Source organism: Paralichthys olivaceus, chromosome 22 (genome assembly GCF_024713975.1).
Source record: "Paralichthys olivaceus isolate ysfri-2021 chromosome 22, ASM2471397v2, whole genome shotgun sequence".
Taxonomy (NCBI): Eukaryota; Metazoa; Chordata; class Actinopteri; order Pleuronectiformes; family Paralichthyidae; genus Paralichthys; species Paralichthys olivaceus.
Genome location: NC_091114.1, coordinates 14,044,134 through 14,058,536, shown reverse-complemented (window position 1 = coordinate 14,058,536; position 14,403 = coordinate 14,044,134). Strand labels below are relative to the sequence as shown.

The 14,403-nt window shown below is 44.7% G+C and overlaps 2 protein-coding genes across 5 annotated transcripts; both read left to right on the top strand.

Annotated features, from left to right (window-relative positions):
* Positions 1-2,104: 2,104 nt before the first annotated feature.
* LOC109634758 (early growth response protein 1-like) lies at positions 2,105-4,352 on the top strand. Its single transcript, XM_069519001.1, has 2 exons — positions 2,105-2,387; positions 2,513-4,352. The coding sequence occupies exons 1-2, from the start codon at positions 2,261-2,263 to the stop codon at positions 3,673-3,675; spliced, it is 1,290 nt and encodes a 429-aa protein (XP_069375102.1). The 5' UTR covers positions 2,105-2,260; the 3' UTR covers positions 3,676-4,352.
* Positions 4,353-6,380: 2,028 nt separating this feature from the next.
* Positions 6,381-14,097, top strand: LOC109634742 (F-box only protein 41-like). 4 transcript variants are annotated; one of them, XM_069518981.1, is made up of 17 exons: positions 6,381-6,520; positions 7,996-8,176; positions 8,264-8,788; positions 8,898-8,977; positions 9,866-9,938; positions 10,015-10,260; positions 10,739-10,803; positions 11,013-11,162; positions 11,489-11,655; positions 11,733-11,956; positions 12,078-12,193; positions 12,300-12,452; positions 12,873-12,968; positions 13,076-13,194; positions 13,319-13,477; positions 13,615-13,730; positions 13,873-14,097. In XM_069518981.1, the coding sequence occupies exons 2-17, from the start codon at positions 8,018-8,020 to the stop codon at positions 13,933-13,935; spliced, it is 2,511 nt and encodes an 836-aa protein (XP_069375082.1). In that variant the 5' UTR covers positions 6,381-6,520; positions 7,996-8,017; the 3' UTR covers positions 13,936-14,097. The 4 variants fall into 4 exon arrangements, with proteins under 4 accessions (XP_069375082.1, XP_069375083.1, XP_069375081.1 ...); XM_069518982.1 differs by having other exon boundaries at positions 11,010-11,162; positions 11,736-11,956; XM_069518980.1 differs by having other exon boundaries at positions 11,010-11,162.
* Positions 14,098-14,403: the final 306 nt, after the last annotated feature.

Below are 14,403 nucleotides of genomic sequence, written 5' to 3'. Positions count from 1 at the left end.
CCAGTAACGAAAGTAAAGATTGAAAACTCTTGAAAAAACAAAAGAAAAGTACATCATATGTTTTTCACTGCAGTATATTATTATCTTATTGTTTTACACTCTGTGGATTAAAATCATTGTTTTGTTCGGATATTATTTTCATTAATTAACATTTTAATGGAACAGCAACAAGTTAAAAACTCAAAGATGTTCAGTTCATTTAAGACGTGATTAAAAATAAAATTCTCAGTACAGTGGTTGCCATGACGACAGGAATTCATTGAACTGAAGTGTTCCCACACTTTTGACGACTTGTCTCTTCTGTGTCTTTAGCGCTGTTTGCCTTTGACATGTTTAAATCGTTTACTGTAAGAGAGGAGGCGCATGGGATGGTCTGGTTTACTGCCCCCACCTCAGCAGACGTTGCCACAGTGTGTCATTACAAACCCGACTAATCTTTTGCTAAGTTAGTTGACAACTTAGCGATTATAATTGATAACTTGTTGCAGCCCTTGTTTTGTGTGTGGCCGTGGTGGTTTCGTGTCTTTGAGTCGTTGATGATGAGTCGCTGTTGATGGTTAATTGTTGTTTCTCACTCTTAGTCTCACTGGTGATAACAATTTGTTAATTTGGAAGAAAACCCTGCAGCTTCTATTCTTGACTCCGTTTTACATAACGCTGGGCTCAACCTCTCCCAGTTACCATGGTGACAACATCACAGCAGCTGAACAGCGATGTGCAGGAATGTGAAATGTGGGGCAGTGATATGTCATTATCTCTCTATCTCTGTTTGTCTCTCTCTTTTAAGGTCTGTGTGTGTGTGTGTGTGTGTGTGTGTGTGTGTGCGTGTGTGTGCGTGTCCTTTAAGTGTGTTAAGGTCTCTCTCTCAACCTTTCTCTATCTCACGCTCTCTCTCCCCCTCACACTCTCTCTCTCGCTCTCTCTCTCTCTCTGCAGCACTGCGGAGCTGTCCGTGGTTCTGAATCTCAGCTCCTCTGTGCGACACAGAAAACACAAATGTTTGTTTGTGTCGTTCTTTTCACAAAATGGTTGATCAATAATATTATTGATGACGTCATCAATAATGTCCTTCTGCTTTCATATTTCTCTGTGTCTTATTTTCATCTTTAAATCAGCTGCTGTTGAATATTTTTCGGTCGTAGCTTCATCCTTCTTTACAAAAAGTCTCTTTCTGTCATTATATAATATATTTGTGTTCCTACAGTCATATTCCACAGCTTGTGTGACTTTAATGTTGTTTCATGTTGTGAACCTGATTGTTTGATTATTTCTTCGTGGTTATAAATAATCTTTTTATGATTTAAATACTGTTTTAAGTTAATATAGATGTTCACAGTCCCTGTTAGATAAACCAGTGAATGACTTAATGTGATGACTGACACTGAGGGTTAAGAACAGAGGATGTTACCTTGTTAAGCCCTTTGAGACAAATTGTGATTTGTGAATATGGGCGATTCAAAAACAGTTTGATTGATTGATCACCAATAAAACCAAAGAGGTCAAATACAGTAACTGTAAAAATATGACACACATTTTTAATAAACTGATTATTATTATTATTTTGACCGTGTCAGTCGTGTCATCGTCCTCTGAGGTTAAACATGGCAACTCACATCGTGTCTTTAAAATGTGTCGACAACAGCAACATCAGTCTTTCTTCATCCCTCCATCATCCTTCCCTCCCTCTCTCCTGGTTGTGTAATCTCTCTCTCTCTCTCTCTATTTCTCTCTTTCTGTCTCTCTCTCCCTCTGTCTCACCCTCTCTGTCTCCCTCTCTCTCTCTCTCTCCCTCTGTCTCACCCTATCCCTCTCCCTGTCTCCCCCCTCTCTCTGTCTCTCCCCCTCTCTGCCTCCCTCTCTCTCTCTCTTGCCGCAGTGAAGGGAACCCCTTTCTCTCCGCTCATGTCGACGTTTCTTTCCCGCCTGTCCTTATATGGTATGGGGATACCCGCCGTCACCACCGGATGTTGTCCATGTTTGGGCAGCTGCGAAGCGCACGGCGGGGGGAATCCCTCGCTCCGGCTCCAGCCAATGAGGCCGGGCCGGGAGTTACCTAGGAGACGGAGAGTATAAAAGAGGCAGCGAGCGGAGGGAGCCCAGCATCCTCAGCATCCTCAGCATCACCGAGCTGACTAACGGAACTCACCGGCTCCGGTTTAACGGATTAATCGCCTGGTTTGATATAAGCGCGAGCGGCGCAAGGGAATCCCCGAGTCCATCCACCACACACCTGAGCTCTTTTCCCGCCACACGTCACACTATGCTGCTGGAGCGCGAGGACAGCTTTATGTCGGAGTTCGAGGACGCGTGCAGCGCTTGGGTGGACAGCGTGAGCGCGTGCACCAGCGACGGGACGGACTCTGACGTGGGGTCACCTTTCTGTCAAGGTGTGTGTCTGTCAATCAACATGATGTGTGATGTGATTGGTGGAACAGAGCAGGTGTGTGACTGCAGGTTATCGATCAGCTGATTATTATGTAATGACTCTAACTCCTCCCCTCTCTCTCTCCAGTCTTCTCTCCGGGGACCGACGCCTCTGACTCAGATTTCTTCTCCGACTTCAGTGACTGCTCCTCGGACACGCTCTCGCCCTCCCTCGGTTACACCGGCAGCTCTTTGGCGGAGCCGGAGACGTCTCCAGCGGCGGCGGGACTGAGCAGCACCGCGGACGCGATCCTCAACATGATCACCGAGATCGTCGGGATCTGCACCGAGATGGAGCAGCAGGGCGACACCGACACCCTCCGCGAATCCACCACGTCCTCTGCAGCCTTCTCTCCGGCCACAGCCTCCCCCTCATCCCCGCTCTTCAGCCCGTCTCCATGCAGCCCTGCCCCGGGTGCAGCTCAGCAGCCTCCCGCCTCCATCTCTGCACCGGTGGTGGTAAAAAGCGAGTTTGTGAGCTCCAGCTGCAGCAGCGGCTCTGCTCCACCTTCCATGAGCGGGAATGATGCTCTGTACCCGGCCACTGCCGACTCTCTGCTACCGCTGGCAGCTCTGGAGCAACAGGTGGATGTGGCTGAGTTCATCGACTCTCTGCTGAACTCCGAGGCCGGCCCGGCCGAACTGAAGGCCGGCTGTGAGGTGAAGCAGGAGCCGCTGGGGCTGGAGGAGTGGCTGAAGAGTTTGGCGGCGGCTCCGGTTACCGGAGGAGATTCTGGCAGTTACGTCATCAGCAGACCGGTGAAGACGGAGCTCGTGCAGAGCGACCTCCACTTCCCCCCCGCCCCTCATCTCCTCTCCTCCCTCCTGCAGGGCGCGTTCCCGATAGTCAACATCGGCAACATGCACGCGGCAGGAGCCCCCAAACTGTCACGCGCGGGCAGGAGAGCTCCCGCCAAGAGTGGACTGAAAGTGAAACCGTTCCCGTGCTCGGTGCAGGGGTGCGAGCGTCGATTCTCGCGCTCGGACGAACTGAACAGGCACGTGCGCATCCACACGGGACAGAAGCCGTTCCAGTGCACCATCTGCGCGCGCAGCTTCAGCCGCAGCGACCACCTGACCACGCACACGCGCACGCACACCGGAGAGAAGCCCTTCTCATGCGACGTGTGCGGTAAGAGGTTCGCGCGCAGCGACGAGAGGAAAAGGCATGGGCGCGTGCACATCAAGCAGCAGCTGCGCGCCCAAATGATGGCCGCCTACTCTCTGGCCCTGAACGCGCCTGGCGTGTAAACAGCAACACGCGCTCCCGCTGATTGTTTTTGGGCAGTGAGGCCAATTTAAAGCATCAGGATTTGAACCTTTAACCGGAAAGGCGTCAGAGTGACGTTTCCATGTGAAGTCACATTGAAGACGATTTAAGCTGAGACCCCGGAGAAGTGGAAGATGTTTACAGATGTTTACAGATGTTCAGGGGACTTTAGTCCGATGTGGACGAGGACGAACGCTCCTCTGCGGGAGGACTTGAACTTTCAGACTTCCTGCCGGTGTTGACCTCTGAGCCCACCGGTGGCGGAGCTCTGAGATGTTTCTCGGAGCTTGGGCTTGATGGAGGCTAACGGAGGACATTCCGTCTGACGGAGTTAAAGACTGTATAAAATATTTGGTGCATGAGGACGTGACCAGTGAAGAAACTGTGTGATGTCGTTTCCTGTTTTTATGTCACATGACTTTATATTTGACACGGAGTTCTATGTTTGTAACACATTCTATTTTTCTATGGTTTGTTTACCTCTTCATGTCAGAGTGTGTATATTTGTACGAGTCGGACATTAAATGATTGTAAATGATCTTCATCAGGGTCGTTACCATGGCGACTGAGGGCAGCTGTGATCAGCCGAGCTCAGTGTTTACTGCTCCCTGTTGTGCATGGAGGCTGCTGCTGCTGTCAATAAACAAACAAACAGAGAGAGAGAGTCCCGCCTGCTTCTTCATCATTATCATCATCATCATCATCATAAACAGAGAGTCCCGCTGGCGTCTTCATCATTATCATCACTATACCATCTTCTTCATCATCGTAAAAAAACAGAGTCCCAGCTGCCTCTTCATCACACTCATCATCCTCATCAACAAACATTGAGACAGTCCAGTGTCCCTCTTAATGCTCATCATAATCTTCCTCATCATATTCCTCTTCATCTTCAACTTCCTCTTCATCTTCGTCATCAGACCGCATTTCTTTTTACTTCTTGTGCCATCCACCAACAGGTCGCTGTTGCCAGGCAACAAATGGTCCCATTAGTACTGTCACTTTAACAGTTTGTCCAGTTTATGAACTGTGAAGGTTGCGTTGCCATGGCAACAGCAGCCCAGAGAACCAAGTTTCCCCCAGTTTTAATTTTCACCCAGAGACATCACAACACACACACACACACACACACACACACACACACACACACACACACACACACACACACACACACTCTCTCTTCCCAAAGAGACTCAAAGAAGCTCAAAATGTAGGAAGTAGAAGAGTAACAGTGACAAAATAAGTGCATTTAAAGTCAGAGTCAGAAAATCTTATTGTGTAAATATTCTGCAAGATTTAAAAATTAATTTCTCATTTTTTTTGGAAAGACCTTTGGAAGGGACACAACACAGTTTCCTCCAGGTTGTGTTATTATTCAGAAAAAGTACATTTGTGTGATGTCTCTTTGCAGTTTTGTTTCAACACGTTAACAGAGATGACATCTGATCACGCTTATCCTACTCTCTGCAGGCTTTTGGCGCCCTCCAGTGGCCATTAGACCGCACTGCAGCTCTACTGTCAGTAAGTTTTCACTCTTCAGACTCATTTCATTTTTTTTTGGATTGATTTGATTTTTATCGATTGACTGTGGAGGAAAATCACTTCTCTCTCTCACTCAGGTGAAAGAACTTAACATATTCACACGTGAAAGTTTAAAGTAGTCTGTAGAATATAATTAATCAGTTTTAACAATGATGGGATCTAAATATTCCACTTGTTACTTTCTGATTTATTTTCCCCAGAAAGATCGTGTAAAAAGTCTTTTGAAATTAAATTTTCCTTTAAATGTCAAGACGCCCAAACATTTTACAGATTTCACAACAAAACATCTCTTAGGTCATATCTGACATCAAGACGATTATTTAATGAGTTCAAGTATCACGTTTGAGGGTCAATGGTGCAATGAAGTACTGGATGAGAAGAACAGGTCAGCAACAAGAGAAAAACGTAGTAATAAAATCAATTAAAATAAAATAGAGCTCAATATATATCTAAGTATAGTATTTTATAATTTGTGAGTGTGAGGATATAGCTGCAAACATAAAGAGACAGGTTTTCAAGTCATTGTTTTAATAAGTATGTGATAAATTACACAAACGTTTTAAATCTGAATATTAAATAAAATCTTGTAGTCTTAAATAGTAATCAATGTTCATTGCTTTTCAGAATAAAATGTAATCAGACTCTGAGGTCAACACCTTCAGAATAAAAGTCTGGTGAGTGTCGGTGGAGATTTGTGATCAGACAAAAACAGGAACAGTGAAATAAAATATACATTTGAATTTGTGTTTTCATTTTATTTCTATTAGTCTGATAGAAAAAAAACCTGCTGTAGTTATTCAAGTCTACTTAGTTCAGACTCTTGGGTCCAAAATAACAAATATATTTTATATTCCAAAAAAATAAATCCCCCAAAATACAAATAATGAAAATAAATAAATTGCATGAAATAAAAATCATGAAGGAAAAAACTTTTTTTTAAAATCTGAAAACATGAATCTAAAATAATTTAATTTAATTAATTAAAAGGGGGCGGAGTTCAAAGCGTCCGCCATCATCCCCACATCAGCACTGACACGTCACGCGGCTCTTACGTCACAGGAGCACGCGGCGGGTGCAGGAGGACAGGGAACACACACACACACATGCACACACGCATGCACGCACACACAGCTCAGGGTATCCCGCCGCCGCTCCTCCCGCACGAGACGCTCGCGGTGCCGGACTGATGTGGATCGATCCGCACGAGCTTGGAGCGAAATCCTGACGGAAACCATGGCAACGGATTTTCATCATGAAGCGTGTGACGCATCAGATCTTCGTTAGGTGAGAGTTCAGTCATTTCTGTCTCTGCTGAGGTTGATTTCACTCATCCACGATTTTTCTCTTTCGGTGGATTTGTTCATAAAATACCAGAACATTTAAAATCGCTACAGGAAAGTTTTACTGTAACAGAAACAATAATTTGAATGGACACTGATTGATTCTTAATCGATGAATCGACTCATCGTTGCAGCTGTAAACTGTTTTAATATTTATTACACTTATTAAGTTTGGCTCCAGTTAGAATTAGTCACATGGTATCAGATAAATGTTTAGAAAATGTTTTTCGTGGGATGTGTCTATGTGCTGGACCGTTCTAGAGTCCAACTAACCCTGAGTTAAAACGGTGTCATGCTGTTTTTATAATGAACAACAAGATACAACCTGCAGCTTTATATATTTGTCGTACAGACTTTGTTCAGGAAAAAATTGGTGTTTGCGTTAAAATAACTAGATTTTAAAGTTAAGGCGGAGTTATTGTCATTGTTACAATAGCAACTACTTGAATAACGTGACACATCGCAGTCATGGTTCATTTTGAACAAACTTTGTCGAGCGCCATTTTTGGTTGATGCGTTTGCTCACTCACTGTGGCCACCAGACGGCGCTGTGACTTCAACGTAAACACATTTAGTTATTTCTTGGGAGTACAATCTCAATTTTCATACTTTTCTAGAAAGTCTATAAATATAAAACCTTTTTTTTTACTTACGTTAACATTCGTAATTTATATAGATTTCGAAATTTTACTTGTAATGGATTATTCTTATAGTTGTATTGGTACATTATACATTTTAAACCAACATATACCCATTGATTGGGTAAATGCTTTTACATTTTGGATCAGGAAGAATCTTTTTCAGGCCACAGATTATTCCTTAGACTAAATTTCATTCGTGATTAATCTTTTTTTAAATTTAGTTAGCATTGAAACAGATTAGAGGCGTTGAACTGAGGGTTAATAAAGGTGTCACATGGACGAAGACATGTATGTGAGTCCACGCCCCAGACGTTTCTTTCTTCCTGCTCATCCATGCGTAGTTAAAATTCCTCTGCATGGGGGTTGACCGGAGGAGATTCAGCCTGTGGGGGGTGTTAGACGCACGCTTCACTAGTGATTAGCATCATAGGAAAACACACACATGTCCCACTCATGTCAAATCCAACAGGCAAGGAACTGCACAAGTAGGATTTGACATGAGTAGGACGTGTGTGTGTGTGTGATGATATTTAAACGTGTTTTCGTTATACTACTGTTTTTAATCTGCAGATTTCAGTCTCATTAAATTTTCATGAACACACTGACCCAGTTTTTAGTCGTTCTTTATAACCACACGTGTTTGTGTGTGTGTGTGTGTGTGTGTGTGTATGTGTGTGTGTGTGTCTATGCTACGACTATTCCTGTCTCCTCCTTTCAGTTTGTCTTTCTGCTGCAGTGTTTCCATTGTTTTCTGATGTGTTTCTGTTTTATCCTCCAGGTCTGCAGCTCCCTGCTGAATCATGTCTTCCTCTTCCTCTTCCTCTTCCTCATCCACATCCTCGGAGCTGCCCTACTTTTGTCCTCGATGTGGCGACAAGTTTCGGTTCTTGTCTGTACCTGAGCTCCGGGCTCACCTGGTCAGCCAACACACATATGAGACCCTGCTGTTGCTGTCTCAGGTATTTCATACATATATAAATAGATAGATCTGTGACTGTATATAAAGATGATCTGTGACGATCAGTCAGCTTTTTTTCATGTTTCAGGCTCGGGTCAGAAGCTCCAGACCTGGTGTTCTCCTCCCACTCCCCGGCCCTGCTGTAGCCCAAAGACAGAGCTTTTCTCTGGGTATGGAAGCCCACAGCATGCCCCTGCAGCTGGCCTGCCTGGATCTGGCCTCGTCTTCCGCCTCCATCAAACTGCTGAGGGAAATGTTCGGCTCCTCAGAGCTCGCTCCTCCTGCCACCTCCACAGGATGTCCAGACGACCCCTCCACCGCTCTGGCCTTGCCCGGCACTCTGGAGCCTTTTCATGGGAAGGAACTAGGCGAGGTCCTGGAGTTTGGGCTGTCGGTAGGGATTGGGCTGGAGGAGCGACTGGGACTGGGGCTGGACCGTAAAATTGCCCAGATATTCGTGGAGGTGGAGGAGAGGGTGAACCGCCGCATGGGCCGACTGAAGGTGGCGCTACAGACGAGAGAGGTGGAGCTAGAGAGGGAGAGGTGGGAAGGGGAACGACTGAGGAGTGAAAAACAGGAAGTGGAGGAGAGGGCGGCATACTTATCCAGACAGGTGGGTGGAGCTGTGATGCTAGAATGATACCACGGTGACAGATGATGTGAATAAATTCTTTGAATTGATTTTCATTGATGATAATTTGTGTTTCCTTTCCCTCTGTCAGGTCTCGGCTGCCATGGAGATGACGGAGCGAATAAAGAAAGATCTGCAGGGAAAAGAGAAGGAGCTGAATAAACAACAACAGTCAGTGTCTTTTTCTATCTGTTCGCATTTACCTCAAAACCTCCGATTTCTTCGTTGTCACAGTGATGCCGTGAAAAGTGTCTGTTCATCTGTGTGTTCACCTCAAACAGGAACAGTTAAAAGCTACTTCAGCACATTTGTATTCATGATAATTTAAACACAATGGGGCTCAGGTTGCAGCTCACTGTATTATTGAGTCAGTAAAATGCCAATCTGATGTGGAACAGCCGTCATGTGATGGTTAAAATACAGATTGACATTAATGTTTCTCATCTTTGGCCTGTTTTTGTTTAAAATCCTCAAATCTTATCTTGAAACAGAAACAGAAAAGTGTGTAATAACATTTATATGATCACAGATCACATTAAACAGCATCATCATGAGGAGAGGAATAACATGATGCAGCGACAGAGGATACGTCCTGTTTGTTCTGCCACACTACACACACACACTACACACACACACACACACACACACACACACACACACACACACACACTGCTGTGATGATTAATATGAGATGACAGTGAGACACAGCTGCCCCGAGGGTGTGTGTGTGTGTGTGTGTGTGTGTGCGCGCTTGTATTTGTGCTCAGACTCAGTTTGTGTGCTTTCATTTTTCTGCCTGTTGTTGTTTATCTTTGTTTTATATTCATCATTATCTGCATTTAAATCTCTAGAAGGGGACAGACGCAAAAACAATGTTATACAATTAGAATTAATATAAGACCTACAATAAATCCTACTCAGGCTGTAACCAATATATTTTATTATAGATTTTAATCTGTAGATTTTATTTATAATCTGTCATATAAAACAAAAATACATATTTTATCATCACTGTCCAAAACAAGTATTTTTGATCTTCCATTTTTTACTGTTTTGCAGGGAGATTGTCGACATCGAACGTTTTCTGAGAGAGACGGCAGCGAAAGAAGCAGAGGCCAAAACCAGACTGCAGGTGGCGCTAAAATCCTCTGTTATCTGTAGTTTTAATTTTCACTCCCTCGTCACCTTCTTGCTCGTTTGGTTTCCAGATGTTCATCGAGACGTTGCTGGAACGAGCCGACCATGCAGAGAGACAGTTAATGCAGCTCAGCTCACACACGCATCACAATCGCTACACGCACCGCAACGACAAATACACACACGCAGATGTGTACGCCGACCCGTACACACTCACAGGGGTTTACGCACCTGTACCTGGTCGACGAGGACGCAGCCTGGATGGCAGCACTGACGACATCATGCCAGACAAGATGCAGGAAACCATCGGCAACCGGGTGAGAAACGATTAAACATACTTCTGTATGTATTGTTTAAAATGTAGAGAATGATACATGATGAAGTCAGGCTCCTTTTGAAAATGTCCATCATAGAGAAAGAGTTATTTACACATGTAATCAGATCTGATCTGTACAGGGTTTATTTAGTTTTGTCTATAAAATGTTAGAAAACAAACTCGTTTCAGATGCTTTTTAAAGTACTTGTTTTAAAAACTTTACAATCTGATATGAAGAATAACATCACTGAATTTATTTAATAATTAGTGATTTTAAGCTTTTCTTCTTTCTCTTCTTTTTCCCCTTCCTCTTTTTCTTTCTCTTCTCCTTCTTCCCCCTTCTCCTCCTCCTCATCCTTTTCCTCCTCCTCCTCTTTTTCTTATTTTTCCTCCACTTCGTCTTCCTCCTCCTCCTCCTCTTCTTTTTCGTCTTTGTCCTCCTCCACTTCATCTTCTTCTTCCTCCTCCTCTTCCTCCAGAGGAGTTACAGTGTGTCGGGCTCCTGCAGACTTGATGAGCAGCTTCACAGCCTCCCTCACTACAGGTGCATTAACAGATATAAAACACTTCAGGTCTTTGATTTCTAGGATCATGTGTGAAAATAAAATCTGAAACTTTATTTTCATGCTGAATGAAAAAGCAGGTTATAAATATTGAGTGCATCATATTTTGATTTATACATTTATGAATTTCTCATCGTATTGTAAAGGACCACTCTCTTTGTAACATGTCCTCTGTGTTTGTCTCTAGCAGTCGTCTGTCGGGGGGGATGTGGACCTCGTCGCTGGGTTTGGGGGGGTGGGACTGTGAGGGAGGGTTGGTCCAGCTCCCACCACATCACTACCCCCCGCCCTGGAACCGACGAGAGAGAGGAGGAGGAGACGGGAGAAGAGAGAGATTCTGGTGAGAGAGATCCTTGTGCACTCGTATAAACTTTATTCATATAATTATTTATAAAATTATTTGTTTTATATTTGATATTAATAATTATTAAAGTTTAAATTAACTGGATTCAAGGGAACAAACCAAAAGATTTAGAGGAATTTAAGTTTATTAGTTTCATTCAGAGCTAAAAACAGATTATTACCTAACATGATAACATGAACTCATTCAAAAAGTCACGGTGACCTCATGAGTTTCGGAAATAAAAAATGTTTGAGTGCACAGGTCAGTGGAAGCAAACAACCCCAGGGGAGTGTTTCTCATTTCTTCCTTATCTGTGTGTCCAGGGTCAGGGACGGAGGATGGGGTAGAACATGGAGCAACAGAAACCGTCGTAACCACAGCACTGAAGAAGAGGAAGACGAGGAGGACGATGATGATGAAGACGAGCGATGTTGGAGCAGTGCTGACATGAGGAGGCTCGTATTTGCCAGGACGCACGCACCTGGTTCAGGTAAATCCGTTTCTTTTATCGTTCTTAGTTTTTCTTTCCCTCTGGTCGTTGCTGACTTTGTGTTTTTTTTTCCATAGAAGGCCCCTCCTCCCTAGGCTCCACCCCCTCCTGTTGCCATGCCGACAGACAGCTGGGGGCGGACACCTTGAGGCTGAGAGCTGGGCTTTTCTGTGTCTTCCCATATTTGGACTTGCGCTCGTTGCTGTGTGCGGCCGAGGTGTGCACTGATTGGCGGTTCGTTGCCAGGCACCCGGCTGTTTGGACACGCCTCTGGCTGGAAAACGCCAGAGTGTCAGCTGAGGTACAAGAGCCTTCATCATCATTATCACTTCTGTAACAATCTTATTGTTGTTTAAGTCAACATCATGAATGTTATCGATTCATTTTCTCATGTTCTGCTGATGTGTGTGTTTTGTGTGTAGTTCCTGATCACCCTGTCTCAGTGGTGTACGCAGACTCAGACTGTGGTTCTCAACAACCTGAAGCCACGAAGCAGACGAGCCAATGAGACGCGAGAGGATTACCACAGGAGCACCAGGTAACACACACGCAGAAGAGAAAACAGGAGTAAACATAAAGGTTCCTGAGCAGTTGTCTAGGTGCATTGTGGGTATTGTAGTTGACCTGGTTGTGTTTTGTCTCAGGGGCAGTCTGGAGTCTGGGGTGGAGGCTCTGCTGCGGTCAGCAGGGGGCAGTCTGCTCCACTTGTCTGTATCTGAGTGTCCTCACATCCTCACGGACCGGACGCTGTGGTTGGCCAGCTGCTACAGCCGCAACCTGCACACGCTCACATACAGGTGAGTGTCTCACTCTCTACCTGTCTGTCTGTTCACCTGTCTCACTCTCTACCTGTCTGTCTGTTCACCTGTCTCACTCTCTACCTGTCTGTCTGTTCACCTGTCTCACTCTCTACCTGTCTGTCTGTTCACCTGTCTCACTCTCTACCTGTCTGACTGTTCACCTGTCTCACTCTCTACCTGTCTGTCTGTTCACCTGTCTCACTCTCTACCTGTCTGTCTGTTCACATGTCTCACTCTCTACCTGTCTGTCTGTTCACCTGTCTCACTCTCTACCTGTCTGTCTGTTCACCTGTCTCACTCTCTACCTGTCTGTCTGTTCACCTGTCTCACTCTCTACCTGTCTGTCTGTTCACCTGTCTCACTCTCTACCTGTCTGACTGTTCACATGTCTCACTCTCTACCTGTCTCACTCTACAGGAGTTCTTCAGATCCTCTCTGCCAGGAGGTTCTCTGGGCCCTGGGTGCCGGCTGCAGGAACATCAGCAGCCTGCAGGTGGCGCCTGCTGAGCCCTGGTCAGTGCACCCTCTGACTGATCAACACAACTCAGCAGCAGTTTAATGTTTTAACCAATTTACCTTAAGAAAGTTTTAATAAGTCGTCGGTCTCTTCTTGTTTTAAGCCAACAACCGACCCGATTTGGAAATCGCTGCCTGCAGACGATTGGTCGATGCTGGCCGCACCTCTGCTCACTCAGTGTGGGCGGGGCCAGCTGTGGGACTCAGGGATTGGTTGCTGTTGGTGAGTGACAGCTTCAGAAAATGATGCAAAAACCAAGAAACAAAAACATTTTCACATTTATTAGAAGCACTGTTTATGGATGGACGTGAATGTAAAGGTGTTAATCACCTCTCTCTCCGTGCAGTGCGAACCTGCGCTCACCTGCAGGTGCTGGAGCTGCAGTGCATTACCGACCTCGGCCTGCAGGCGGCAACAGAGCTGTGTGAGGCCGGACTGAAGAGTCTGCAGACGCTGATCCTGACACACACACCTGTCAGTGGTCAGGCCATCCTGCACTTCCACAGTGAGACACACACACCAACTTCCTCTTCCTATCGACACACTTACTTGTCATCACTAAATTATGAATATAGTTCTGTTTGTGTGTGTCTGTATGTGTCTTTGTGTGTGTGTTGTGTGCGTGCGTGCGTGTGTGCGCAGGTGTGTGTGATAACCTCAGGTCCATCGTGGTCGAGGTCTCAGCATTAGATTACTTCGACGAGCCGGACACTGAGGAAGCTCGACACCTGTTTGGAGAAATTCTCAGCACATTAAAAGTGAGTTTGTTAAATACATCAACTGTCATCAACGTTTTTTTATATACAGTCTTAATCCCCAGGTTTCCATAGCAACAGACTCCGACTGCTCATCAAGTGAAATGCTGTCATGTGTTCTTTGTTCTTTTTTTTTCTTCCTCAGGTTCTACAGCAGCGTCCTGGACTGTGTGAGGTCCTGCAGGTTAAAGCTGAAGGATTCTGCTGACCTCAACACACACACACACACACACACACACACACACACACACACACACACACACACACACACTTTGTTCTTGTATACCTGTAAGGACCTTTCAATCCACAAACTAAAGCAGATGAGACACATCATAGCTGAAAATGACAATAAACATCTTAATAAATTAAACTGCAGATGATTCATTCATTTTGAAATAGTGGAAATTATTCCTCAGAAGGTGAAATTTAATTGTTTAGCCTTCTGTTTCAGAAACCATATTTTATTTGATTATTACAGTAAAATGAACATTTGAGAGGCTAGAAATTCTTTTGTCATTTTTGCTTAAAAAATAATCTACTGATAATCAAATTAGTAGCAGATCAATTTTCTGATCCATCAATATGTTAATTATCAGCTCTAATTACCAGTAAGTGGTCGTTCCGTTACAATGATTCTGATCCAACTAAACACTGATCTGTCTAAAGCCCTTGAAGA

Coding starts and splice junctions, on each gene's coding strand:
- LOC109634758 (XM_069519001.1), top strand. CDS start 2,261: ATGCTGCTGGAGCGCGAGGACAGCTTTATGTCGGAGTTCGAGGACGCG. Junction 2,388..2,512: donor GGGGTCACCTTTCTGTCAAG/GTGTGTGTCTGT, acceptor CTCTCTCTCCAG/TCTTCTCTCCGGGGACCGAC.
- LOC109634742 (XM_069518980.1), top strand. CDS start 8,018: ATGTCTTCCTCTTCCTCTTCCTCTTCCTCATCCACATCCTCGGAGCTG. Junction 8,177..8,263: donor CCCTGCTGTTGCTGTCTCAG/GTATTTCATACA, acceptor TTCATGTTTCAG/GCTCGGGTCAGAAGCTCCAG. Junction 12,453..12,872: donor CTGCACACGCTCACATACAG/GTGAGTGTCTCA, acceptor CTCACTCTACAG/GAGTTCTTCAGATCCTCTCT.